Raw genomic sequence first — 25,757 nt, forward strand, 5'->3', positions numbered from 1 at the left:
GAGCGGCTTTGGAGGATGAGATGCAGGGACTGGTTGAGCCAAGGCCTGAGGCAGCCACGTGCTGGCGCTGGGTGGTGTGGCCGCGCCACCTGTGCTTACAGGGACGTGTGGCCGGAGGTCAGGCACAGACCAGGACTCGGCGCTGAGGGCAGCTGGGGTTCAGGGAGGGTCTTCCGTGGTGGCCGGAGGAGGGCTCGGGGTCTGCCGCCTGGCACTGCCACCCTCTACTTCCCGGGGTCTGACCTTATTAAGTCCCTTCCCTCCCTGTGCCTCCGCCTCTCCTCTGTCTCACGGGAGCTGGAGGGAGATGCCTCATCGCACGCACATGCGCACATACAGACACGCGTTCACACACGCGCGCACACACACACACACACACACACGTGTCAGTCTCCGCACAGCTGGGGTCCTCCCAAAAGGAGGTGAGGGGGAGCCTGGGGGAGGCCAGGAACATGGGCTGTCCCGAAGGCCCGGGAGCCAGCGTCTGCAGGCCTCCCTCCCGGCCGTGCTGGCGGCTCCCCGCCGAACCAGGTGCTGGGGTAGCTCAGGGGGCTGTGCCCTCCAGCTGTGCAGACTGGCCACAGCCCGGCTCGGCCTTCTCCGCAGCTGAGCCCAAGGGCTGTTCCTGGTTGTCTCCGCTCTTAGCCGGCAGGAATGGCAGCCTGGAAGCCGGCAGGCCCTGCCCTTCTCTTTCTGGACGCCCCCTGCTCAGGGCGACGGGCAAGCTCTGGGAGGCGGTCCAGGGCGAACCCTGGAGCAGGGGTTCTTGCCCCAAACGGGCCTGGATGGGAGGGCCGTGGGCCCAGCCCTGAGTCCAGCCTCGGCCTGACACAGTCTGACTTAAGCCCCAGTCCCCGGGCATTAAGCCAGCCGGCCGTTTCCCTGCCCACCTGGTCCGCTCTGGAGGCCCCGGTGACGGAGCGGGTACACCCAGCGGCCCCCTGGACAGAGGCACGTGCACCCGCTTCCTGAGGCCGCTAGCTTTGTGGCCTCCCCCAGGAAGTCCTCCTGGGGCCTCCTCATCAAGGACCCCCTGGGAGCCACAGGTCAGGCTCTGCCCTTACCCCGCAGGGGCCAGGTTCAATAGCAGCTTTGCTCCCGGTGGGCGAGGGCCACCGGACTTTATCCCCAACGCGTGTCCCTGCTGCACACGGTGCCTCGGCCAGGACTCCGCCCTCACCCAGCCCCTGGCAGGGGGTCCCTCCTCTCCCACAGGGCGTCGAGGCCACATGGGGAGCGGGCTGCAGCGGGGCCTCTACACGGATGCCTCTCGCACACAGATCGACCTGTATGCGGGAGCTCTGTTCGTGCACATCTGCCTGGGCTGGAACTTCTACCTGTCCACCATCCTCATGCTCGCCATCACCGCCCTGTACACCATCGCAGGTCAGCGCCAGCGCCAGGCGTTCTGGAGAGAGGGAGGGGAACTGACCGCGGGCTGGGCGTCCGTGCCCGAATCGGAGAGGCCAGCCGAGCCCACAGGCGGGAGCAGGGGCAGGGCCACGGCCGCCCGCAGCCCTGGACAGCTGCAGCCCGGCTGTGCTGCCCAGCTCCCTGCTCCCACCGCTCACCCTCTCCACCCGGCAAAGGGCAGGGCCCGGATGTGGGGCAGCAGCCGCCCGGAGCCCTGGGACCGCGTCCCGGTCCGCTCCCTCGGACCCGGCCCTCCAGCTCTCTCTCCCTGCAGGAGGCCTGGCCGCCGTGATCTACACGGACGCCCTGCAGACGCTCATCATGGTGGTGGGGGCCGTCATTCTGACGGTCAAAGGTGAGGGCACTGACGGAGCTGGCTCAGGGCTCCAGGGCGAGGCCCCAGGGTGGATGTGCAGACGCACAGAGGTCACAGACCTGCCCGGTGTCTGCTCCGATCGATAAGAGCCATGTCCGAGCCCCGGGAGCCTGGGTGAGGCGGGAGCGCAGGCAGGCAGACCTGCCCTGGGCCCTGGGAACCGCTCGCTCCTGGATGACAAGCAGGGCCGGGCCCCACAGAGGGCAGCCTGGGCCTTTAGTCTCTCCCAGACTCAGGCGCCCGATCCCGTGGCAACTTCTGCCTCTCGCGTCGTGTGTGTCCCTTTGCTCCGAGCCCTCAGTCCAGCCTGGCCTGGGCTCCCGGCGGCTAGGGTGCTGCGCTCAGAGTCTGGGCAGCAGACGGCCCGCGTGGGAAAGGCGGGGAGCAGGGCCTGGGTTCTCCTGTGTCCAGGCGTCTGTGTATCTGCTTCCTCTCAGACCAGGGGCCGGAGACCCGAGGCCCTACTGCAGGCGAGGCCTGGGTGGCCAGGCCCGTGGGGAGGGGAGTGGCTGCAGACACAGGGGCCTGGCTGGGCCGGAGGGCTGGCCCTGAGGCAGAGGCAGTGAGGGGTGAATGTGGTCTGGGCTGGAGGCCTGCTGCTGGCCCTGCGGCCTGTCACGCTGGTCCGCCCCCGGGCCCGGGCTCCTTTCTCAGGCCGGTCACTGCCAGCCACTCGCCCTGCCCCCTTCGAAGCCCCGGGGTGGACTCTAACTCCACTCCCCGGACGGGCCTCACACGCTAAGAAAAGCACTTTGCTTCCTGAATTGGGTTTAAAGCCCTTGCCCACAGCCAGCCAGCCTCAGAGGCCACAGGGCCGAGTGCTCATTTAATGGGATTTAAATCATAGAAAACAGCCGTGGATCGCCTCCGCAGAGCCCGCCCTGTGCTCTGCCCGGCGCTGGGGAGGTGACGTGGGAGGCCGGCTGGACCCACAGGAAGTCCTGTGAGGTGCGGGCAGTGGGGGCTGGGAGCCAGGCCACCAGCCCCCAACCTTCCGCCCCGCCCCGCCCCGCCCAGCTTTCGACCAGATCGGCGGGTATGAGCAGCTGGCAGCGGCCTACGCCCAGGCCATACCATCCAAGACGGTGGCCAACACGACCTGCCACCTGCCACGTGCGGATGCCATGCACATGTTCCGAGACCCCTCCACGGCGGACCTCCCGTGGACAGGGATGACCTTCGGGCTGACCATCATGGCCACCTGGTACTGGTGCACCGACCAGGTGGGGGTCCCGTCGTCGCCTGCGGCTTCCTGCCTTCCGGGCTCTGGCGGCCCACCCGCTGCCCGCTGCCCGCGGTGCAGCCCGGAGCCCGCGGCCGGGCCCTCGTGGAGCCGGGCGCGACCGGCTAGGGGTCCTTGAGGTCCCGAGGGGCCGGCACCCTCTGTCTGGAATCGGACGAGGCCCACTGGCCGCCGCCCGGCCTGGCCTTCAGGTGCTTCGACTGGGACAGTTTGGAGTACGGGATCCCCAAGGGGCTGGGGCGCGCGTTGGCGGCCAGCCGCGGGCCCCCGGGGTCTGGCAGTGTGTGGGGCAGGGGGCTGCCCTTGGCCGGCCAGCAGTGGGAGCCCCCTTTCCGGGCAGAGGCGCCCTCGGCAGCGGGGCAGTAGGGCCGTGGTCCTGGGGTCCTCGGTGGCCGTGGGAAGCTGTCTTTATCCCTGGTCTCCGAGGCAGGGGCTCCGCGGAGGTGGTCCTGGGGGGAGAGAAGAGACAGGTGATATGGAGGCGCGCCCACGCCCGCACGCCCAGCTGGTGGCCTGGCAGCGGGTCTCCTCACTGGGGCCCAGCTCCCAGGCGTCCATGGGAATCACCGCCTTTTGTGGCTGCGATTCGGCAAGTGCGGCTCCTCGCTGCCTTGCCCCGCCCCGTCCCCCCCCCCCCCTCCCGTAAGCGGCCACAGCTTGGCTCCGGGCGCAGGGCCGGCCCGCGGAGCCTGCAGGCGACCTCCCAGCCGCCACCGCCGCTTCCCGGGCAGCCCGCGGGGAAAGGCGGTGAGAGGCAGCCGGGCCTCGCGGGCAGCCCCGTGGCCGCACGGTCGCACCGGGCACGTGGGCCCGGCCTGGGAGGGAGGCGCCAGGCCCCAGTGCCATCCGCGCTCTCCGGGGGCCAATGTGGACCGCCCCCCGTGGGGGAGGTCCCGGAGCCCCACTCCCAGGCTGGACCACTGAGGCCCAGAGGGCAGGATCGGCTGCGCCCACAGGGAGGGACTCTGCCCAGCGGGGGCTGCTCAGGGGTCCCCGTCCCGGCAGCAGGTGCGTGTCTGCTGACAGCCCCGCCCGGGCCGGACGTGGAGAAGCCCCGGGAGGTCAGGCCCCTTTCCCCAGATTCTCCCGTCACCTCGCTGAGAGTGGGCCTGGGGAGCACTGCCTTCGCGCAGGTCGTCCGGCTCTCCTGGGGGCCAAGGGCACGCCTGGGGTGAGGGCCGGCTGAGCCGGCCAGTGCCCTGCACCCGCACCTCTCATTTCCTCCCCTCGGCCCAGGCCTGGCGCTGCGGGCACGTCTGGGCGACCTCATTCAGGTTCTCATGAAGGCCAAGGGCAGGCCTCGAGGTCAGGGCTGATGGGCCCGTCTGGGAGGGCTCCCCGGCGAGGCTGAGGCGGACGCCACCGGCATCGGTGGCCCGCAGCCGGCCCAGCCTTACCTCCCTCCTCCTCTGGCCTCCCCGGGCCTGCTCTGCTGTGACCCACACTAGCCAGCACCTGTGGGCTCTGCAGGCACCGGAGGGCTAACCACTCCGGCAATGCCAGTGGCAGCTGTGTGCTGGGACCAGGCACCTCTCCTTCCCTCCTTTGGACTGTTCTCTGTCTCCTCGCCCACCCACATCACGGCCACACGCTGTGATTAGAAACAGACAGACGCACAGGAGGCAGCAGCCCAGCTCAGCCTCCTCCGCAGGCGGCCGCTGTGCCAGGCTCGTGGCATCCATCACAGGGCACCAGTGGGCTGGGACCACAGAGCCTCCTCGCTGTCCAGACAGGGAAACCGAGGCTCACCGTGAGGCAGGAAGGTCCCCGAGTCACCAGAGGCTGGTGAGGCGGGACGACCTCAGCCTGCCCCGCACCCGTGCTGCCACTCGGCACCCCGGCTTGTGCCTCCAGCCGTGCAGGAGGGAGAGCTGGGCATCCGACACACCAGCCCGTGCCTGAGGCTGCTGACGGCTCAGACGGCCCTGCTCCTCCGTGCTTAGTGACTTACACGCAGGCAGCAAAGGGAAACCCTTACATTTACAAGTTACAGTGCACGGTGCTGTGAACACACAGAAAGCACTGAAATGTACACGTTGCGGCTGAACTGTAGGTAGACTCATAGCTTGATAAAGCTGTTTTTGAAAAGTGTTTTTTAAAGAAGTAGAATCGTAATGTCCGAATTGGGAGGACCTCGAAGCCCCCCCCCCCCCCCCCCCCCCCACCGCAGACTGGAGACGAGGCTCAGCCAGGATCTGCCCAGGGCCACTGACGGAGCTTCCCCAAACCCCAGGTCTGAGCCCCGACCTCGGCCAGCGACACAAAGCAGTTGCTGCCAGGCTCCTGGCACGGGCGTGAACATGCAGCCGCTCTGAGGGCGCAGGAGCTGGGGGAGTCCCCCAGTACCATCCCTCCAGGGCTCTCCAGCCCTGCCAATGGCTGCATGGCAGGCTGGGCAGGAGCCACTTTCCCTGCCCACCCAATGGGGGGCGGAGTCCCTGGATGAGCTCCTTGGCCCTTCGGGATGAGCTGTGCCCTGGGGAGCCACCAGGTGCCAGCCTGGGCGCTGGCTGTCTCAGTGGGTCTGGCCTGGGTGGGACAGCACCCCCTGCGGCCCCCACCCCCTGCCCCGGGCGCACCAGGAGAAAGCCCGCCCCTGGATCCACTGCCTCCATGTGCCCCCAGGTCATTGTGCAGCGGTCGCTGTCTGCCCGGGACTTGAACCACGCCAAAGCGGGCTCCATCCTGGCCAGCTACCTCAAGATGCTGCCCATGGGCCTGATCATCATGCCGGGCATGATCAGCCGCGTGCTGTTCCCAGGTAGGGCCGGGCCGGCAGAGGTTACCAGGAGGAGTGGCAGAGGATGACTATGAGCTGCTCCCTGCAGGGGTGGGGGGGTGGGGGGAGTGGTCCCGGGGCCACAATCAAAGGGATCCACGCGTGTAAAGGAATGCTCTTTGCCACGGGCTTCCTGCAGCACCTGGTGAAACTCGGCTCATTCAGGCCAGTGCTGCAGAGGCTGCCTTTGGGGCGACTGGGGCCAGGTCTCCAGCTGTCACTGCGTCCTGCCGCTCCCCACCCCGTCCACCGGGAGCCCCCGAGGGCCCAGGGAAGGGGGCTCCGGGCCCGTCAGACCCTCACCCACCTGTGCGCTCTTGTCCACCGAGCGGAAGGCCTGCATCCTCCGCAGGGCGCCTGCCTCTTCTCTCTCCCGACCCGGGGCCCACGGACCACACAGGGGCTCCCCAAAGGTCCCGCGGGTCATGTGGGGGTCACTCAGCTGTCGGCGAGGGGGCTGGGCCGGCCCGTTGGCTGCTTGCTCCGAGTGGCGCCTCCGGAGAGGGGTGGAGTGCCCCCTCACCTCGAAATACTCATCCGACACGGAGGAGGAGGCCGCCGAGGGCCGGCGGGGGCCGCGGCCGCGGCCGGAGCTGCCCGAGAGGCTGTCCTGGTCGCTGAGGGTCACGTAGTCGTCGTCGTCCTCCTCGTCCTCCTGGTCCAGGCCGTTGGGGATCCCCACACACTCGCCGCCAGGGTCCCCCTGGGCCACAGACAGCTGCCGCCGGGGTGGGGCGGGGCCCGGGGCCGGGGGCCTGGGCAGCCCGCGGTCTGTTCCGTTCTGCAGCGCCTCCTCTTCCGGGCTGCCAGGGGCCCAGCCGGCACTGCCGCCATCCCGGGCCAGCACTTCTGCCACCGGGACCGTCCGGGGCTTGGGCACCGGGGGCTGTGGCGAGGGGTCGCCCTCGGGGAGGCCGTTCTTGGCCGGGGGGCCGTCGCGGGGCGCGCCGGGCTCCGGAGCGGGGCTGCCGTCCTGGCTCTGCCTCCACAGCTGGGCGCCCCCCTGGGAGGTGTCCCGGATCCTGATGCGGTTGATCTGGCTGGGCTGGGGGTTCCAGATGCTGGGGTCGATGATGTTGATGTAGCCCAGGATGTCGCTGCCCGGCTCGGGGTCGGGCTCCACCCACGTGGGCAGGTACTCGAACATGTTGGCGCGCTCCAGGTGGAGCAGCCCCGGGTGGACGGGCAGGGCCGGCTCCGGCGGGTCCCCCGGCTGCTCGGCCAGCCCTGGGCCGCGCAGCCCCGGCGGCCTCTTCGCCTCCTGCTTCTCCGAGGCCACCTTGGCGATCTCCTCGGCGCTCTTGGCCTTGACCAGCGCGTACTTGGGGTTGACGAGCTTCTTGGCCACGGTGCCGGAGGGCGCCAGGGGCACCGCGGCGGGCAGCAGGACGGGCTCGGGCTCCGGCTCCTTCTCCATGGGGATGCCCTTGAGGCTGACGCCGTGCGAGGTGAGGTACAGCTCCTGGAACTGCCGGTCGAACGTCTCCACCACCTGGCCCGACAGCACCGAGATCACGTTGCGGTCCGTGCGGGCGGCCGACCAGGTGAAGCTGCAATGCAGGACGGCCGTGGTCACACGGGGCCGCCCCAGCCCAGCCCCCGCACCGGCACCCACTTGGTGGTGATCCTACCCAAGGGGCCCAGGGTAGGATCGGTAAGAGAGGGGACGGAGGACCTGACCTGGGTCCTCGCGCAAGCCACTGCCACCACGCCCTCTCCCAGCTGGCTCCTCCGGGGGTTACAGCACCCCAAAGGCCGCTCCCGGGGCCCAGAGCTGGTGGGCCCCCCCTGCTGTCACTCTGAGTGGCCGTGGCAGCACCACCTGCTGTCCCTGCGGTGGGGCTGGCAGAGCGGGGCCACGGTGTCCCATGCCGGCCACACCCCACCTCCGGGCTGGAGGAGTCTCAGACAAAGCCCTCCCTGCCTCTCTGCAGAGCAGGGTGGTGTGGGGCGTGCCCAGCCCAGTTCACACCTCAGCAGTTTGGGGGCCAATGAACCGGAACAGCCCAGGTGCCCTAAGGCAGGATTAAGGGCAGGAGCCAGCTGGGACCCAGAGCCACCTCTTCCCCAACCCGAGAAAGCCGGAAGTCACCTGTAGGAGCCACAGACGGCCCGGTCTCCATCCACAAACATGAACTTCTGGGCCAGGGCGCCCTTGAACTTGGTGGCCGACCTCGTGAAGAACTCTGTTCCCCCGCTGCTCCGTACCCTGAGATTCTAGGGGGGACAGGAGACAGAATTAGATGACCACAGCGCTGCGCATGCTGAGGGAGGCCCAGCAATCTCTGCCTGGGCTCCAGGGGCTCTGGGGCGGGAAGGCTGAGGCCTGGGGCAGGAGCTGGGGGGGGAGGCTGAGGCCTGGGGCAGGAGCTGGGGGGGGGAGGCTGAGGCCTGGGGAAGGAGCTGGGGGGGGAGGCTGAGGCCTGGGGAAGGAGCTGGGGGGGGGGGGAGGCTGAGGCCTGGGGAAGGAGCTGGGGGGGGGAGGCTGAGGCCTGGGGAAGGAGCTGTGGGGGGGGAGGCTGAGGCCTGGGGAAGGAGCTGGGGGGGGGGGGGGGGGTGGGGGGAGGCTGAGGCCTGGGGAAGGGCTGGGATGAGTTGGAGAGGAGGGTGGGGCATGGCCTGAGGTGTCGGAGGGCACGCCCGGGCAGGACTCGGCCTGCAGCCCTGTGTGGGGAATGCTGCCCAGGCTCCGGTGGGGGCAGGGTTGAGAGGAGGGACTGGGCACTTCAGAAAGGTCCCCATGGCAGCGGGGGCTGCACAAGGGGTGGTGGGACCTGCCCTCCAGGGTCTGGCTCTGGCACTCCGGCCGAGCTGTGGCTTCCCAGCCTCTCCCTGGCCTCTCACGTGCCGTCTCTGTCGCCGCTGTGCCCGCTCGCCCACGTGCACCGCCTGTACCGGGTGCAGTTCCGCGCTTGGTTCAGTCCCACCCCTCACGGCGGCCCTGTCTGGCTCAGGAGCAAGCCAGAGGCCCTGGGAGACCACAGGAGGGGAGGGGAGACCCAGCCAGAGGAGAGGGGTCCCCAGGAGTCAGGAGCAGTGCCTCCTGCCCAAGTCCACGGCTGGGCCACTCCTGCCCATCTCTGGGCTCTGGCCATAAAGGTGCCTCCCCGGGGGGTCTGTGCGGCCTGTGGCCTCTCCCTCTGGAGGCTGTGTGCCCCCCCCCCGCCCCCCCACCCTCCCTGGAGTCTGTGGCTCCGCCCACGGCCTCGGGCCTGGGTGTGTGCCGGTCTCAGGCTCCTGGGCCCTCCGAGGAGGCAGCTCTCTGAGGGGCCGCTGTGAAAGCCAGCGGTGGGCCTAGGAGGGCAGGATGAGCCCAGCTGAGAACTGGAGCTGAGGGAAGGCTGGGGCCGGAAGGAGACCCGGGCTCCTCTGGGCAGGCACCGCCAGGGCGGCGTGTTGGAGACACGGGCCTGGGCCCCGGAGCGTCCTCAGGCGCCTGTGGTCAGGCTGGGAATTTCCTGGTTCACACAAGCCCTAGTGAGTCCAACACCCGCCCAGGTAGGTCTGTGTGGCCGCGAGGCGGGTGCCTCCAGGGGGGCTCCGTGCCAGCTGTGGGTGCCGGGCTGTCACACCTGCGACTCATGTCGCCCTCACCCATGCACCGGCCTCAGCGTGGTGACTGCCCACCCGTCCTCACGCTCACCAAACCCCGCGAGGTCCCAGCTGCAGACGGAACAGACGGACGAGGACCCGCAGGGCAGGGCAGAAGGAGCTGTGAGGGGCTGCAGGCTGGCATGAGAAGGGCAGGAAGAAGGGCAGGGGCAGGGCTGGCATTGCAGATGGGAGCACGGGCTGGTGACACACGAGGACTTAGCTGGCACCCAGCAGAGGCCGCATGGCATGAACGAAGAGCCGGAGGCAGAGGGCAAGGAGGGGCTGTGGGCAGGGGAGGTGGGCCTGCGTCCGGGCAAGGGCAACAGAGAAGGGATGGGTCTGAGACTGGAGTTTGCCCTCCGCTCCGCTCCGCCCTCGGCCTCTGGGGGTGACACCTCTCAGACCCCCCTGCTTGGGCGGAGGGGCAGGTCTCATGGACCCCACCTGGCCAGGGCACGAACAGTTGTCTTATTGTTGGACCCAACCCAGAAGACAGATAAGCCTCTGTGCAGGGCTCCTCTGTGCCAGCTCCTCTGCCCCAGGCCGCCGGCCGCCAGCCTTAGCCGGAAGCTGGCCGCAGCCCAAGACAATTAGTGCTGGTGACTTTGTACCCAACACAGGGCACGCTCAGGACCAGAAATCGGGAGCAAAGATCCTGGAGACGGTACAGGCCTTGCTTGTCACCTGTGCCCAACCACAGCCAGCTCCCGGCTCCTGTGGGCTCCCGTGGGCTCCGGGCCCAGCTCTGTGCGCCAGGCCTCAGCCCCTCCTCCCAGGAAGGCCTGCCACCGCCTCGATGCCCTCGGGGCCTGCCCCACCCACCCGCCTTGTGCGGAACGAGGGCTCGGCTCAGCACTGCATCTCCGAGCAGCTGGGCTGTGCGAGAGGCACCGGATTTGCTGTGTGACCCTAAGCAGGTCCCTGGCCCTCTCTGGGCCTTGGTTCCCTGCCTGCACGCTGGGGACAGTTCTCGAATCTAAGGCCCATCAGCCTGGAGCTCAGTGATGGCAGCTGCCACTCCACACCCTGCCTATAGCTCCCAGGCCTGCTTCCTGGGCGGGCCCACCCCATGGGGCCTGGCCCAAATGAGGTAATGTCTCAGGAGTCAGGGCTTGGGGAGCAGCGGAGGCTCCCACAAAGCCGCATTGTCTCTGAGCCGTGGCACCCCTGCCGAGGACACAGCGGCCAGCGGGCGCCCCACACATGCAAGGTGACAGCCTTGCGATCCCTTTCACCAAGCAGAGGGGCGGGGACAGCAGGGGGACCCTCACGAGGGACCAGAAAGTATCGGGTTCCAGGGAGCCAAGGCTGCCGGCTGTCCCAGACAGCCAGGGTGACCCGCCACAGCGCCCAGCGGGCACCCGCCCTGGATCGAGGAGCCTCCGGCTGGACCGCGGTGATTCCGCCACGCTCTGAGGGGCCTGCTGGCACCGCCTGGGCCTGAGGAGTGGGGAGGCCATGGAGGCTGTGACCAGGCCTAGCCGGACAGCGATGCGGCCAGGTGCGCGGAGCAGAGACGAGGGTGTGTCCCATGAGCTGGGGGCCTGGCCAGCATCCACTCTGCTCTTTTTAAAATTATATGTTATTGCCTTTTAGAGAAAGGAAGGGAGAGGCATGGGGAGACAAAAACATCAGCTGCCTCTCCTGGGGACAGAGCCCAAAACCTGGACACGCACCCTGACCGTGACCTCCTGGTTCGCGGGCCACGCTCAGCCACTGAGCCAGCCCAGCCGGCCTCCGCTCTCTCCTGAAGGGTCTGTTTCTCTCTGCAAGTGTGAGGGGGGCACACCATGCCCTCCCTGGCTGTCTGACGTGGGGTGAAGCACCTTCGGGCACCACGGTTGGGGATGGGGAGCGAGCAGTGCCTGGCCAGCTCCTCCCCGTCGCCGCTGCTCAGCTCGGTGGCCGGCACTGGGCAGGGGACTCTGTCGTGGGGCTGTCTGTGCATGGCAGGGCATCGAGCAGCGCCATGCCTTCACCCCAGGCGCCAGCGTGCTCCGGCCGTGACCATCGACGGTGTCCCGGGCACGGCTAATGTCCCACGCAGGCAAACTCCTCGCCTGAGAAGCACCAAATACATGACACACCCTGAGCCCATGACAGACCAGGCCAGGGTCTGAGAAGCGAGCGGGAGAGAGGGAGCCGCACCAGTGGACCTGCCTCCCACGGCCCCGTGGCTGGGATTTCTCTGTTCATCAGAAACGGTCCAGCCTCTGCCCAGGCGGCTACTGGTTTTTCCAGTCTGACCGCACCCAGCCGCCCAGCCTTCAGATGGGCCAGCATCCCCCAGCCCACCTGTCCCAGCTCGGAGCCTCGAGGCCATGTGGCTCCCACTCGTGCTGGGACATCCCTTGGCTCCCAGTCTCACCCCCAAACGTGGTTTGGCCACGTGGCCAGCCCTGGGAGGGGCGTGCTGGTGTTCTCCTGAAGGCTCATGCCCATTGGTTCCTGGGCGCCGTTCCCACTCTCTCCGCCCGCTGGGCCGCCGGGGCCAGGCCCGGGAAGGCCGAGAACCTCGTTGGTGGGAGGTGCTAGCGCACGGCCCCCTCCTGCACCGGAAACCGGAGAGCAGCGTTCCCAGAACGTGCTGGTGGGGCCAAAGCTCAGGAGGCGGGCGGCTGGGAGCGCTGCCTGGAGCAGCGCGAGGCTGGCCCCGGCCACGATGGCTCCGGGGGAGGGAAGCCCCTGGCCTCGGATCTGAGCCGCCGTGTCCTGGGAGCAGCTGTGCCTGTCCCCGGCCAAAAGCAGCCCGAGCGTCCTGCCGACGGCCTCCTCCCTCTTCACAGCAGCCCCGCCAAGCCCAGGGCCGTGCTCCCCTTGTCAGACGGGGACACTGACGTTCGGAGGGTCCTCTGTCCAGGTTCAGGGCAGGAGGCAGGGCTGGGGCTCAGGCCCGGTTCCCCTGGACTGGCACCCGACAGGGCCGCGGTCACAGGACGGCCCGCCACGTGCCTCCTCACCCTGGGCCTGGGATCTGGGGCAGGTCGAAGCACAGCCGGCGAGGACGGCGGCCGAGGGCAAGCCCAGGATTACTGGCAAAGGATGTGCTCCCCAGACAGGTCCGGGCCCAGCCAGCCCGCGGGCAGGGAGGTGGGCCGTGTGGGCAGGCCCCAGACAAGGCGACACTTGGCCAGGGCTGGGCCCACGGAGCCTCGAGCCGCCCGCCCAGGCTGAGAGGGGGCGGCTCGGAGGCCAAGGTCCCCATTCCTTCCCATGAGGGCACCAGCTCTGAGCTCTGAGCACAGTGCCCTGCAGACCCTGCCGCCTTCCCTAGCGCCGGCCGTGGCGAGGGCAGGCAGGCCCAGGGCCCAGTGCGAGCTGCCTCCCCTGTGCCCAGCTGTAGCTCCGTTTCCAAGCAGGGTGGGGAGGAAGCCCGTGGTTCCGATGTCCTGTGGCTGCCAGTCCTGCACAGCCCCCTCTCCCCCCGGCTCACAGAGCACTTTACAGCCCTGACTTCATCCTCAAACAACTCTATGAGGCGTCATCACAGTCGTGAGGGCTGCAGGCTCGGGGAGGTGGAGCCATGTCCCAAGGAGGCCGCTCTGGAAGGGCAGCCCCCGTCAGGGACGTGGGCACCAGGGGTCTGTGCTCCCTCCTGTCCAGACTGCGTTCTCACTACTAGCTTTTAGGTTCAGCCCATCTTGCAGGAATACAGGCCTCAGTTTGCCCATCTGTCCCGTGGGAGTCTGGTATAGACGGCCTCGAGGCCCCTCTGGCTCATGCACTCCAGGTCCCACAGCCTGTGGGGCTGCAGCGGATCCTAAGGCCCCCACTGCACCAGGGAGCGAAGGATGGGGCAGAGGTGGGACTGTCCTCAGCCCAGCCCCTGGCCTCCCACCGCTGGGAGCTCAGGCACTTCACACGCTCCGCTCTGAGACCAGAGTGGGGCTTCCCTGCTGGGAAGTGCGGGCACTGGGTGGGCGAGGCCCTGGAGCAGCCAGCCCAGGCCTGGTGCCTGCTCAGCACAGACAGGGGCTCCGCCTCATCCTCCCCTGGGAGTGCAGGCTGGGGCGGCGGCTGTGGAGAGCACACACTGGCGCAGGAGGGGCGTCCGGCGCGGGGGCCTGGCGGGGGAGGGGCTGGGCAGCGAGCCCTGAGGGTCTCTGATCCGCCGGCCACAGGGCCCTCCCCGCGCCCTGGACTCTCCAGTGTGAGCTGTCTGCCCCGGACCCAACCCTCGTGCTAATTACACGGCGGGCATGTGGCGAGTGAGCGTGGGGCTTGGGGTCACCCCACTAAAGAGCCACATGAAAACGGCTCGGCAGCCGGAGCCTCACGCTGGGGGAGCCACAGCCACTTGAAAGGCCCCGTGGGGTCGGGGCGTCCTTGACAGAAGCTGACAAATTACAGGCGCAGGTGCCGCCCTGGTCACCCAGCGTGGCGCCTCCCCTTCTCCTGGGGTTTGTTCAGACAGCAGGCCTGAAGCCCGGGTCTCCTGACCTGGCGAGGCTGCTCCAGCCAGGGTTCTGGTGCTCCCCCCGCCCCCTCCCGCCCTCTAACCTTCTAGCTATCAGTGACCCCCAGGCAACCGCCTCCATTTCCTCATCTGTGAAGTGGGACCAACTGGGCGATCTGTACTCTGGGGAGTGTGCTGCACACAGTGGTGCCAAGTGGTGTCAGGGTGAAGGGAGGGCTCCCCCACCCCAAGCAGATCATCAAATGCCAGGTGCTCCGTCGGGCCAGTGCGGTCCTGGCCGGAGGGGAGGTACGTGCTCACGGACACAGCGGGCAGCGCTGAGCACCCAGGCCGCCCCCTCCCTCCTCTGCCCCTGGCGCCCGCTCTGAGCCCTTTCCACACGCTCTCCTCCCTCCCGTCCACTCTAACCCGCAGCTACCCCGGAGCCTCCCCCGACCTCGGCCCCGGAGCCTCCTGTCGGCGCCAGATCCAACAGCTGTGGGCGGACGTTACAGCGACAGGCCTTGGCTTACACTCAGGAAGCCTTCCGGGCGGGCTCCCCAGAGGCGGCGCGAGCTGCCGGGGCCAGGGGCCGAGCGCGCGCCACCGGGGGCTGCAGGCACACCGGTCACCGGCGTGGCACGGGCCACTAAGAAAGACCTCAAACTTGTGTGGCTCTGGCACCTGGCCAGCGGCCCTCGTCGTGTCTGCCGTGTCTGGCTGTGGGGGCGGGCATGCGGCCGAGGCCGGGTGCCCCGCAGGAGCTCGGGGTCCTGAACGCCACGCCGCATGGAGAGGACACGCCGGCCGCCGGGGCCCGCCAGCTCACCTTGAGGTGGCCCAGGTGCATGTGGGCGCGCTCGCACATGTGCAGGAAGTACTTGACGTTGCTCTCGTCCAGGATGATGTACACAGCCACCTTCCTCTTGAAGCCGGCGTCCAGCAGGTCCTTGAAGATGTCGACGTCGGTGAACATGTCCATGACCACGGCTACCACCTGGGGAGGGAGAGGGCGTCAGACAGGACGACAGTGGGGACGGGGCCTTGCCAGACAAACCACCCTCCCTGCCTGCCACCTCTCCGGTGCCATCCAGCTCTGCCCGCCCCCTCCTCAGGACTGGGGCTGGGCCGTGACGAGCTGGCCCCAAATTCTAGGCTCCATCCCGATCGGTGGCACAGACTGGACTCCGAGACCGCAGGCAGGAGAGGAGTCCAGCATGCCTGCTGCCTCCCTAAGCTCAGTAACCGGGGGGGGGTGGGGGGGGGGGGGGATGGGGGTGGGGGTAGGGTGGCGATGGGGGTGGGGGTGGGGGAAGGGAGGGGATGGGATGGGGTGGGGGTAGAGGTGTGTGCTGCACACAGAGCGGAGGGGTCAGCTCCCTGAGGCCCTGAGTCAGAAAGGAGCTGCGTCCTGAGGCCTCTCCTTGCGGTTGCCAGGGCTCCCGAGCCTGTTTCAGTCCGATCCGGGGTTGCAGGTCACGCCGCTGCCCTCCAGCTGCCACCCCAGGTGCTGAGATGAACCCCAGGCGTGAACAGCCAGGAGGCAGGGCAGCAGCTGGCACAGGCTCACTGAGGTCACACCGTGGCCCGGGGGGTGAGGCTCGGCAGGTACCCTCGCCGGCCACACCGGCACAGGGCTCTCCTGTCCTCTGACGCCCTCTGCCCACACTCTGGACCTCCACCTTCCTGGACCTGGCCCAGAGGTCAAGGTGCACCTTCCCCGTCCCCAGCCTAGCCATAGTCCAATGTGGTCAGTGACACGCCCAAGGCCTGAGGGGAGAGGTGCAGGGAAAGGACAGGGTGGCGTGGACAAGCCTGGTGGCTACCAGGCCGTGGGCTCAGTGGTGGGCAGAGGCGGCCTCCGTCTCTCACCCCCCGCCCCTGCCCCACTGGGCAGCAGGGGGAGCTCAGGATTCAGGGCACCTGCTGGCCGTGCTGCCCGTCCTCAGGGTGAGCCCTCAGAAGAGCCTTCCCCAGAGAGGCAGGTCACGGCGCACAGGCTGGGCCTCGCCGGCCGGCCAGGGAGCCTCGCCGGCTGTGGACACAGGGGACAGGGTGGCCGCCGCAGCCGCTGGCCGTGAGTCTGCACCCTCCGGGGGGCAAACCAGAGGCCCTGTAGGCTGTAAACTCCCCTGGGACTCGGGCCCCTGCCCTCCTCAGACACGACCCCAGAGCTGTTCAGCGGCCTGCAAAGGGCCAGCTTCCCCATCGGCACCTCGGGGGGAGCGGGCACAGTCAGCTGACATGGCAGGGCTCCTGTGCCGGAGGCCTGGCCACTGTCCTCAGCGAGACATCGCTGTCTGAGTCCAGAGCGGTCCTGTCACGTCTGGCCGGGACCAGCCGGGACCAGCCGGAGAGAGCAGGGAGGCAGACACTGGCACCAGACAGGGAAGCACCTCTGACAGAATTAGGCAGGGGTCCGGAGAGGGAGGGAATTCCACGCCCGGTGACCTGGTGAGCGGGTGCTGAGCACGAGGTCAGGCCGAGTGGACTCACACCGCCCTGGGTGTCACCCTCCGGTGTGATGGCTGGGGTGGCACAGACCCCCTCCTCGCCCAGGACCCCTCAGCCCAAGCCGCTCCGGCAGGCAGACAGGCTCCCGAGCCACCCTGGGAGGTGCACCCACCGGACTGGCCAGGCTCGGTTCCAGGCCCTGCCCGCTGGCAGATGGGGGCCTGCCCTGTGGCAGGGCTGCTCCGCGTTGGCCCTTCCCCCATCACCCTCTGGCGGGCAGAGGCTTGACCCAGGGCCGTCTGCTGCAGGGCTGGTCCCACCACGGGCCCTCACAGCATCCGTATGCGTATGTCCTGAAACCATTAACTTTACTAACCCCTGTTTGGGTGGAAGTGATAAAACCACTTGTGATGTATGTCAATACTTTCCCCATTCCTTGAATGAATGCAAGAATAGTCCGTGACCGGTGAGCACCGACTCTCTAGGAGGGCTGGTCACAGGCGCCCACTGAAGCTGGGGAGAGGAGGGGGGCCCCGCCGCTCACTCAGTCAGCCCCTGGGCTCTCACATGGGAAAGCTGGAGCAAGAGGCTCAGCTAGCACCCAGGGCCTCCCACCCCCCAGCCCTTCTGCCCGAGGGAGCACAGCTACTTCCAGGCCTGGGCCAAGGCAACCACTACCTGTTCAGTGCTCATAGCCTCAGGGCATGGGCCGCAGCAAACCCATCTTGCAGATGAGGAAACTGAGGCACAAAGGGGTTCATCCCTTGCCTGGCTCTCTATCTGGGAGGCCCAGACTGCCTGCGACAGTGAGCTCATCGAGGGCAGAGCCCCGGGCTGGGCCGCGTGGGGCGTGGACCAGGGCCCTCAGGGAGCTATTGTCAGCTGAGAATGGGAGCTCAGGGCTTGGGTTGCAGGAATGAGGGTGGCGAGGGACAAGCCCAGTCCCTCCCGAGCCCTGTCTGCCATCCACCAGCGGGTGTTGGCCTGGCTCTCGGTCCCTCCAGCTCCCACACCAAGGCTTGAGCACAAAGCTGACGGCCCTGCCTCGAGGGGAACGCCTCGGCTCCTGTAACCCCAGCCCCAGCCCCACGAGGCCCTGGCGAGGCCAGGCCAAAGCCGCCAAGACAGAGGGGAGGCTGGAGGGCGCTGCCTGAGGTCGCAGACTGAGGTCTACTCTGTTGCCCGAGGTCTGTTGAGACCGCACAGTGAGAGGGGCAGGCGGCCTGGGCCCAGCTCCGAAGCTCGCCTGTGAATGGCTGGAGCTTCGGGCTGGGCCCTGGTATGGCACTGGGTGCGCAGTGTCCCTCTCCGGTCTTAGTCTCCTCATCTATGAGATGGGGAAGGTTGATGTGCCACCCAAGGCCATCCCTGCAGGGCACTCCCCACTCCCTGTGCCCTTCCTGGGCGGCAGCATGGGTTCTAGACAGTCCTTCTGGGAAGATGAGTGACCTCAGGCCGGTGCCTTAGCTGCTGCAGAAGGTGAGGACAAGGCCACCCCGCGGCATCTGGAGGTGCAGTGAACGCTGCCAGCGCACAGCCGCTTCCTGCATCCTCCTGTCAGAGCAGCCTGAGACCATTCCTCCAGACCACGGCCCCTCCTGGGACAGGCGGGAAGCATCCCCTGCAGTTCACACGGCCCAGGGACTGTTCGCATCCCCTCGGCCAGGGTGCAGACCCTCCAACACGCAGTCCGCAGGGCAGTCCCCAGAGCTGCCTAAGGAGTGGGCATATGAGCCCAGAGGCTTTTTCTGTCAAGGCCAGATAGTAAATATTTCAGCCCCTACAAGTCACATGACCTTTGACATAGCCGCTCAGCTCCGCGGGTACACAGGAAGCAGCCGAGGACGCACAGAGCGAATGTGTGTCTGTGCTCCCTTATTTACAAAATCAGGCAGGAGGCCAGGCTTGATCCAGCTCCTACCCCGGACTGCACAGCTCAGCAGCCAGCCTCAAAAGCATCAATTTGTTTCCAAGCAACTTCACTGCAGCCCCAGAACAAAGCTCCAAGATACTGAAAGGAAAAAAGTCAAACTTCAGCCCTCCACATCATAAAATTGCTATCCAGCAAGAAATCACCAGACACACAATTAAACAGGAAAACAATGACCTTTATGAGAAAAAGAATCTATCTAAACTACCCCAGAATGGATACAGATGTTAGAACTGGCAGCTACGGACATGGAAACACTGATGACTGTATTCTATATGTTAAAAAGTTACTTACAGACATGGAAGGTAGTTTGAAAACACAAAACTAAACCTCAAGAGGTGAAACGCTTCAATATTTAAGATGAGAAATACATGGGATGGGATTAATAGCAGATTAGACATTATAGAGAAAAGACAGTGAACTTGAAGACATGTCCATAAAATTGTCCAAAACAATACACAGAGAAGGAGGTGGAAAACGGGGTCAGGGCTTCAGTGATCTGTGGGCGTAAAGTCACCGAGGTGCCCAGGCAGAGGGCGGGGGTGAGGCAGAAAGACATTGAAAAATAATGGCCATAACTCCCCATTGATGAGAACTACACATTCATGAGTTTAGGAAGTTCCATGAATTCCAAGCAGAAGAGACATAAAGAAAACGACACCAAGGCATATCACAGCCACATACGTACAGTCAGCAACAAGGAGACAAGCTCACAAACAGCCAGAGGGGCAAGGCCGTTACACAACGTGGAACAAGGAGAGCAGGTTTCTCCTCAGAACTGACGCAAGCCAGAGGACACCGGAGCAACACCTCCACGGTCCTAATCGGGAAACTCTAGCCTAGATTCCCTGCCGGCAAAAATAGCTTCCAAAGCAAAGGTGAAGTGAGGACCTTCTCAGACCTGCAGACAGAGCTGAGGCTCCCAGCAGACAGGCGCTTCCCACGGGCTCTGCTGCTGTCCTGCAGGCGCCTCCAGCAGGGGGCTGGGGCAGACCCGGTGCGTGACCCGCTCTCCTCCCCTGGTGCCTGCAGGATAAATGAGATGCTGTCTGAGGCCAGAAGGTTCTTCAAGCACTGAGGTGCTCTCCAAACCAGTCTGTATATCCTCTGGCTCGAAAGACCTGGCACAGAGTTCAGTCCCACGTGCCCGAAGGCAGGGAGCACGTCTGTGATGGCAGTGAATGCTGAGCCAGCCAGGCCCCTGACACTGGTGCCCACCAGGACCAGAGGGGCAGGGAGTCACTGTCGGCTCTCAGCGGGGTCCTGTGTGGATGCCAGTTGTGACTCCACCCACCGCCTCCCAGAGCCACCTGGGTCCTAAAATAAACCCTGACCTTGAGCACCGCCCAGAGGGCATCACCCCTCCACCGTGTACCAGCTCTGCACCTTCCCCGTTGCTGGTTAAGACAGAGCCTCACGAGGAACGATTACAGAAGGCTCGGCCTCCTGGGCCGAAGCAGGATGAGGTCAAGAAGCCCATGCTGGTCCGGCCCAGAGCCCTGACTAGGCCTGCCCCGAGGCCCCAGCCTTCCCCAGACACACCAGCTCCTCGCCAGGCTCAGGGCTGCGCCAGCAGCGCCGGGAAAGGCCACCGGTGACCAGGCTGTGCAAGGGACGGGACAGGAGGACAGGCTGCTCCCGCTTCCACCAGCCTCAGGGCCCACAGTCCTCCAGGCTCCCTGCCCAACAGACCACCACCGTTGGCAATGACTGGCATAAACGGAGGATTTTCAAACTGGAAAATCTCAGAATCATAAATTCAAAAGCCTTTAAAAGCTCAGCTTCTCCCGAGTCCCAGTGAGCATCCCGAGCCCCCAGAAGACGGGCCTAGAAGACTTGCCCAGGCCGCAGGCGAGCCACGCCCTCTGCTGCGTCCCCCCCAATCGCTGCTTGAATTCGGGCAGGATGGGGAGCTCGCCACTTCCCAGCCCTTCTCCCAGAGAGGGGGCTCTCAGGAGAGGGGTGAGGGGAAAGGCGGGGGGGATGCCAGCTCCATGCAGATACCCCAAGTGCTCTAACCCTCTTCCATCAAGCCCCACAGCTCCCAGCAGGCGCCGCCTCGCCATGCACTGAAGGGGCAGGAGTGGGGTCGGGGTGGAGGGGTGTCTGGGGCACGGCTCACAGCAGCGCTGGGCTGGCGCCGGGGCTGCGGGACGGTGGAGCCTCTCCTCTGTGTTTACTGGGAAGGTGCCTGATCCTGGGGCCACCGGGACCCCACAAAGGAGGTTGGCACAGCCCTCCCAGGCCAGGCCTGCTGGCTGTGCCCTGCACTCGCATCCTGTGGGCACTCACCACTGTTACTGCCTCAAGACAAGTGCCCAGTTCGCATTGTACGAGACGAAGAAAGGAGGCCCAAGGTCATGTAGCCAGGCCGCGCTGAGCTGGGCAGGTGAGCCAGGGACTCTGAGAGGACCAGCCCCTCCGCTGGCCCAGGGCGGAGCCTCGGTGTCAGGGTGAGCCTGTCAAACCAGGGGGAGTGGGGCTCTGTGGAGCCCAGAGCAGGTGGCCATGCCAAGGAGCTGGCGCGACCTGCGGCAGGCCCCGGCCTGCTGGGAGCCTCCAGATCCTCATCTGCACACGACTGTGACGACAGGCCGCCTCCCAGGGTCAAGGGAGGGCAGGCTGCAGGTCTGAGGCTGCCTGCAGGTCTGAGGCTGCCTGCAGCAAGAGCAGGTGTGCACTGAGGGCCGCCCTCCCTCCTGGCAGAGCCCTCCTGGCTCTCCCCAAACTCTCAAGATGCAAGGCCGCTGGGCCCTGGGCTGGGAATTGCCAAAAGGCAGCTCCCTGGACCTGCTGGGCCCCTGGGATGGCTGCTGGGCCTCCTGGGGCCTCTGGGGTGCGGCCTAGGTCAGGGACAGGGAGAGCTCGCCCTCTGGTCCGCAGGGATCCGCCGTGGCGCTGGCTCCCGGTCACCCTGTCCTCGCCAGCCCCTCTCGGAGAGCGTGTGTGGGAGCCTGCGGGACAGGGAGACCGGTCCCGTGTGCTGGGAGCTGCGAGGCTGCACTGTTCCCGGGAAGGGTCCAAGCCTGTGACCTGGGCTCTGCACCCAGCCCGTGCCAGCTCTGTGACCTCCGACAGGGTACAAGGTCAGGCCTCAGTTTCCTCATCGGCATCCCTGGTTTATGGAGTTGCTGGGAGGATTACAGCACCGGCATACACCTGGTGTCTAACAAACGCCTCGTTAAAGTGCTTTCATTCTCCTGGAGGTAACCATCGGTCAGAACCAGTGAGTGGCGGCAGGCCGGAGAGGAAAGACGTGGGCTTGGCCAGGCACCACGCGACCTGGCTCCTGCCCCTTCCTGCCGGGTGGCATCGGCAGAAACCTAACTTCTCTGGGTCTGTTCCCGAGCCCTGCCTGGCTGGTGTGAAATCGCATGTAGGCTGCCTGGCCGCTCGTTCCCCTCAGTTTCTCAGGTGTGTGTGACTCACCCCCCCCTGGGGCCTCCCCCAGGAGGTCAGCCTAGGGGCTCCGGCCCCATGTGGCGGAGGGAGGGAGTAGCACACCACCCGCCTGCCAGTCCAGCCTCTCCCTTCTCTGAGGCTGTCGCGGGCCCCTGGCATGCAGCTGAACCCCACAGCAGTTTCCCCGGGGCGGGGGCGGGGGCGGGGGCGGGGGCGGCAGGCAGATGACCTCTCACCTCAGAAAGCTGGAGCCCAGTGGGGCCGGGAGGTGTCAGAGAGCAAGCGCTCAGAACCACAGACACAGCCAGCGGCCCTCTGAGGCCAAGGCCACATCCCCGCCCAGCCTGGCCCGGGCTCCCCAGGAGTGTGGAACCAGGGCAGCAGGCGTCCGTAGCAGTCTTCAAGGACTAACCCATTTTACAGATGGGATGGCTGGGGCTGAGAGAGAAGCTTGGGCTTGTGCCCGGGCCCAGCGGGGACACAGCGGTGGAGGCACAGCACTCGGCTTCGTACACCGTGCCTGTTAGTTCTAGTCTTTGGGAAAGGGGGCCTGAGGTAGCCCTGGCAGGAACAGTCTCCCAGCTGCCCACGGCCTGCCTGTCATGCTGACGACAGCTCAGGGATCCCCACTCCTGGCCTGGGAGGGGGTGTTCTTGCTGTGGTAGCCGGGGTGAGCGGATTCGGGGTGAGGGGAAAAGAAGTGACTCATGGGAAGAGAGACGGCCAGGTAGGGCTCGGTCAGCATTTGTCAGCATCCGTCGGTGTCACGGCCCAGCCCTGGGAGCTGGGAAGCAGCCAGAGCAGGGGCAGGGGAATGGGAGGCTCGCTGAGCGCCCGCCCTGCCCTGCCAGCGCCAGGCAGGATGGGCAGGGGACCGGTCCTCGAGTCTGAGCACAATACGGGCCTGGTCCCCGCCCTCCACCCAAGAACTAGCTAGGTGACCCTGGAGGGACCAAGCAGCCAGGCCTCAGTTTCTACATCTGGAAAACGGGGCAGGTCCACTACCCGAGATCATGAAGTGCCTGACGCTCGCTAAGCAGCAGCTGCTGTTGTTACAGATGGCTTGTACACATCACACCAGCCTCGGGGCCAGGATAGACGTGACCGGAAAGCAGGTGGGCCGGACAGCAGCTTGGTGCTGTGGGCGAGAACCAGCCCGGTCTTCTCTCTCCGTTTCCTCTGAAGGGCAAGGGGCGTGGCCTCTGCTGCCTCAGATCCCCCCTGCTGGGCTGGCGAGGCTCCCTGCTGCCTGGCTCAGCCTGAGCCCTTCGTCCTCAGGGGGTGAAAGCAGGGCGATGCCTGCCTGGCGGAGGCTGGAGGAGAGCACGACTGTGGGGCCAACAGATCAGGGTTTCAACTCGAGATGGACTTGTTCCTGGTTATGTCACCTGAGACAGGTGAGCCCATCACCTTGTAGGGCTTTTATGGGGAGCAAGTAAAATTATGGGAGGACCCCTGGGATGAAATGGAGTGGCTGGGTCTCGGCCCTGGCCACAGAGACGTGGGGAGGCCACCCTGAGTGCCCAGCCTAGCCCCAGGCGCCCCTATCTGGCCCCATCGCTGAGCCAGGCCGCCTGTCTTTCTGTCTGGGGGAGATTAGACGCTGGCTGTTCCCAGGCCAAGCTGGGATCCGGTGTCTGCCTCCTTCCTCCTCCCGTGGGGAGGAGGGATAAAGGAGGGAGAACCCTGACAGAGCAGGTTGTTTTCTTGGCCTCAGTTCCCCCATTTTATAAAGGGGGTGGAGCCAGGTAATAGGTCCAATAGGCCCTCCAGGGAACTGGGTTTCATGACCTCAAGTCAGCAGCATCTCCTATTCCCACAGCAGGTGGGGGGCAGGTCATCTGGGCTGGAAACTATGAAAGCCCCTTCTCCTCTTCCTCATGCCCAGCACCCAATTCTACCCTCACAACAGCCAGAGACGCGGCTTTTATCCTCGCCACCTCCATTTACAGACCAGAGACCCCAAGCCCCGTGCTGCCGGACAGGCTGAGAGCCGGCTCGGCACAGGCCATCGGCCCGCCAGCCCCTCGGGAGACAGACCTCCGCTCCTGGAAGCCTAAGCTGCGGCTCCTCAACTCCTGACCCACTTCCGGTGTTTTGAGGAAGACTCCTCAGGCCTGTCTGGCCCCCACGGCCAAGGTTCAGGTCTCGGGCCATTGGCTGCCCCTTCTGGGCCTGGCACAGCGAAGGGGTGAGATTCCACTAGGAATACCTGCCTGCGACCCCATCGCTCCCCGCTCTCTACGAGCCAGGGCCTGGCCTCAGGATCTTCTCGCACAGCCAGCACGGCAGGCTGTATCAGCCGTCAGGATGGGCTTTGAGACCGTGCAAAAGGCACCTCCACTGGCAGGGAGGAGCATCTGTTCAAGGTCATGGCTGTCTAGCTATGGCCTGGCTGTCCCTTCCAGAATACCTGTCAGCGTGTCACCTGAGTGTGGCTCCCCACTGCGCAGCATGGCAGAGGTCTGCCAGGGGAGGTCCAGACAATGAGGTCCCTTCCAGGGGAGAAACTCAACCTGGGGGACCACCCTCAGCGGAACTCACCGCTCCCACCCCGAAGACCACGCTGTCCGGCCTCACATCCTGGGCGGGAGGTGCTGCCGTTCAAGGCTCACGAAGAAGCTCGGAGAGGTGGAGCGACCGGCTCTGCGGCCCAGCACACCCCGGAAACAGGCACATTTGAACTCAGACCTCCAGGCAGCCTCAGACAGGCTCAGGCAACTTCTCGTCTCCATGGCGACCCCCCCCCCCCCAAAAAAAAGCAACATCAGAGAGCTCCTGGTGCGTGAGAGCTGCACCTCAGGGCGGAGTCGGGCAGTCCCCAGGGACATGAGAGAACTCACACTCCCCCCACCCCACCCCACTGCAGCACCTTCTTCTGGGGAACCCGCTCACCCGGCCTCTGGAAGTCAGAAACAACCCCAAAACGCACCAAGGCCGTGACACCCTGCTAGAGCACACGGCGCCTGTCCCTCTGCTCAGACCCGAAGCCCCACGGAGCAGGGCGGCCAGGGCACCCAGGGCCATGCCTCTCCCCTCCCGGTGGAGTGTTCGCGCCAGGGCACACTGGGCCAGGCCTCTCCCCTCCCGGCGGAGTGTTCGCGCCAGGGCACACTGGGCCAGGCCTCTCCCTCCCGGCGGAGTGTCGCCGTGGGGGTGCGGTCTCCGCCGGCCGCTCACCTTCTGGGCCTGGCTGATCATCTTGCGCACCACCTCTTTGATGTGGGCCTGGCCGTCCAGCGGCGGCTGCATGTACACGCTGGCCCGCGTCACGCCGCGGTAGGCGATGGTGTCGGGCCAGCCCAGGTCCAGCTGCGGGATGGAGCGGTCGGACTTCTGGGGCCAGTACTCCAGGGAGGGCGGCGGCTCCGCCTCGGTGCGGGCGCCCCCCGCCCCGCTGGCCTCCTCAGGGTCCCGCCCGCCGCGGTCCTCGGGCCCCCAGCCCTCCCGCGGGTCCTGCGAGCCCGGGTCGTACACCTCGATGGTGTCCAGGATGCGGCGCAGCTCCAGCTCCGAGAGGAAGTCGCGGATGTTCTCCCGGCTCAGCACCTCGTAGAAGGCGTCGGGGCCGCGCGCCACCAGCGCCTCCAGCGCCAGGCGCTGCTCCTCGCTGTAGAAGAACTCGGGCTTGGACTCGCTGGAGCGCCAGTTGACGTGGCTGTTGTCCAGGCACTGCACCTGGGAGAAGGCCATGGCGCCGCCGGGGGGCGGCGGGTCCTGGGCGCGGGCGGCGGGGTCCGCGGGGCCTCGGGGCGCCTCCTCTGCCCAGAGGCGCCTGCGGGGAGCGGGGGGCTGGGGAGCAGCGCGGCGGGCGGCGCGGGGCCGGCGGGCGGAGGGCGGGCCGGGCCGGAATCTGCCGGGGCCGGGGCTCAGGTCCCAGGTCGGGAGCCGCCCGAAGTCCAGGCTACGTCTGGGGGGACTTCCCAAAAGTTTCCGGGGGGCAGGAGGTTGGAGTCCGACGGGCACCGCTGGGTTCGGAGCCGCACGCCCGGGGCTTCCGGGAAGGACCGGTCTTCAAATCCCCGGAGCCGGGCGGGCAACCAGAGCGGCCTGCCTGGAGGAGGCCCGGCCGCGCGGCGTCCGCTCGGGAGGAAGGGCCGGGGTGCGGGTCCGGGGTCCGGGATGCGGAGTCCGGGTGCGGGTCCGGGATGCGGAGTCCGGGGTGCGGGC

At 66.7% G+C, this 25,757-nt stretch overlaps 2 protein-coding genes across 6 annotated transcripts in view; one reads left to right on the forward strand and one right to left on the reverse strand.

Moving 5' to 3' along the window:
* The window catches only part of SLC5A10 (solute carrier family 5 member 10), a 76,233-nt gene that overhangs the window by 18,657 nt on the left and 31,819 nt on the right, over window positions 1–25,757 (forward strand). For all 3 annotated transcript variants that reach the window (XM_045586474.1, XM_045586475.1, XM_036451869.2), the window contains 4 exons: window positions 1,281–1,386; window positions 1,688–1,768; window positions 2,807–3,012; window positions 5,658–5,793. In XM_045586474.1, the coding sequence (XP_045442430.1) occupies window positions 1,281–1,386; window positions 1,688–1,768; window positions 2,807–3,012; window positions 5,658–5,793 (529 nt within the window). The remainder of the gene's footprint in view (window positions 1–1,280; window positions 1,387–1,687; window positions 1,769–2,806; window positions 3,013–5,657; window positions 5,794–25,757) is intronic.
* Window positions 3,066–25,349, reverse strand: FAM83G (family with sequence similarity 83 member G). Of its 3 annotated transcripts, none has more exons than XM_036451855.2 (5): window positions 24,768–25,348; window positions 14,631–14,798; window positions 7,904–8,028; window positions 6,119–7,361; window positions 3,067–3,481 (listed from the first exon to the last, which is right to left on the reverse strand). In XM_036451855.2, the coding sequence occupies exons 1-5, from the start codon at window positions 25,278–25,280 to the stop codon at window positions 3,137–3,139; spliced, it is 2,394 nt and encodes a 797-aa protein (XP_036307748.1). In that variant the 5' UTR covers window positions 25,281–25,348; the 3' UTR covers window positions 3,067–3,136. The 3 variants fall into 3 exon arrangements, with proteins under 3 accessions (XP_036307749.1, XP_036307748.1, XP_045442429.1); XM_045586473.1 differs by lacking the exon at window positions 3,067–3,481 and adding an exon at window positions 4,232–4,357; XM_036451856.2 differs by lacking the exon at window positions 14,631–14,798 and having other exon boundaries at window positions 3,066–3,481; window positions 24,768–25,349.

This window comes from Pipistrellus kuhlii, unplaced genomic scaffold, assembly GCF_014108245.1.
Source record: "Pipistrellus kuhlii isolate mPipKuh1 unplaced genomic scaffold, mPipKuh1.p scaffold_m20_p_23, whole genome shotgun sequence".
NCBI classification, from domain to species: Eukaryota; Metazoa; Chordata; class Mammalia; order Chiroptera; family Vespertilionidae; genus Pipistrellus; species Pipistrellus kuhlii.

Excerpts from the sequence above, each read along its gene's own strand:
- FAM83G (XM_036451855.2), bottom strand. The coding sequence starts at position 25,280 with ATGGCCTTCTCCCAGGTGCAGTGCCTGGACAACAGCCACGTCAACTGG. Across the intron at positions 14,799-24,767 it reads TGATCAGCCAGGCCCAGAAG|GTGGTAGCCGTGGTCATGGA; the intron begins GTGAGCGGCCGG and ends CTCCCTCCCCAG. Across the intron at positions 3,482-6,118 it reads CGGTGGACAAGAGCGCACAG|GACCACCTCCGCGGAGCCCC; the intron begins GTGGGTGAGGGT and ends CTCTCCCCCCAG.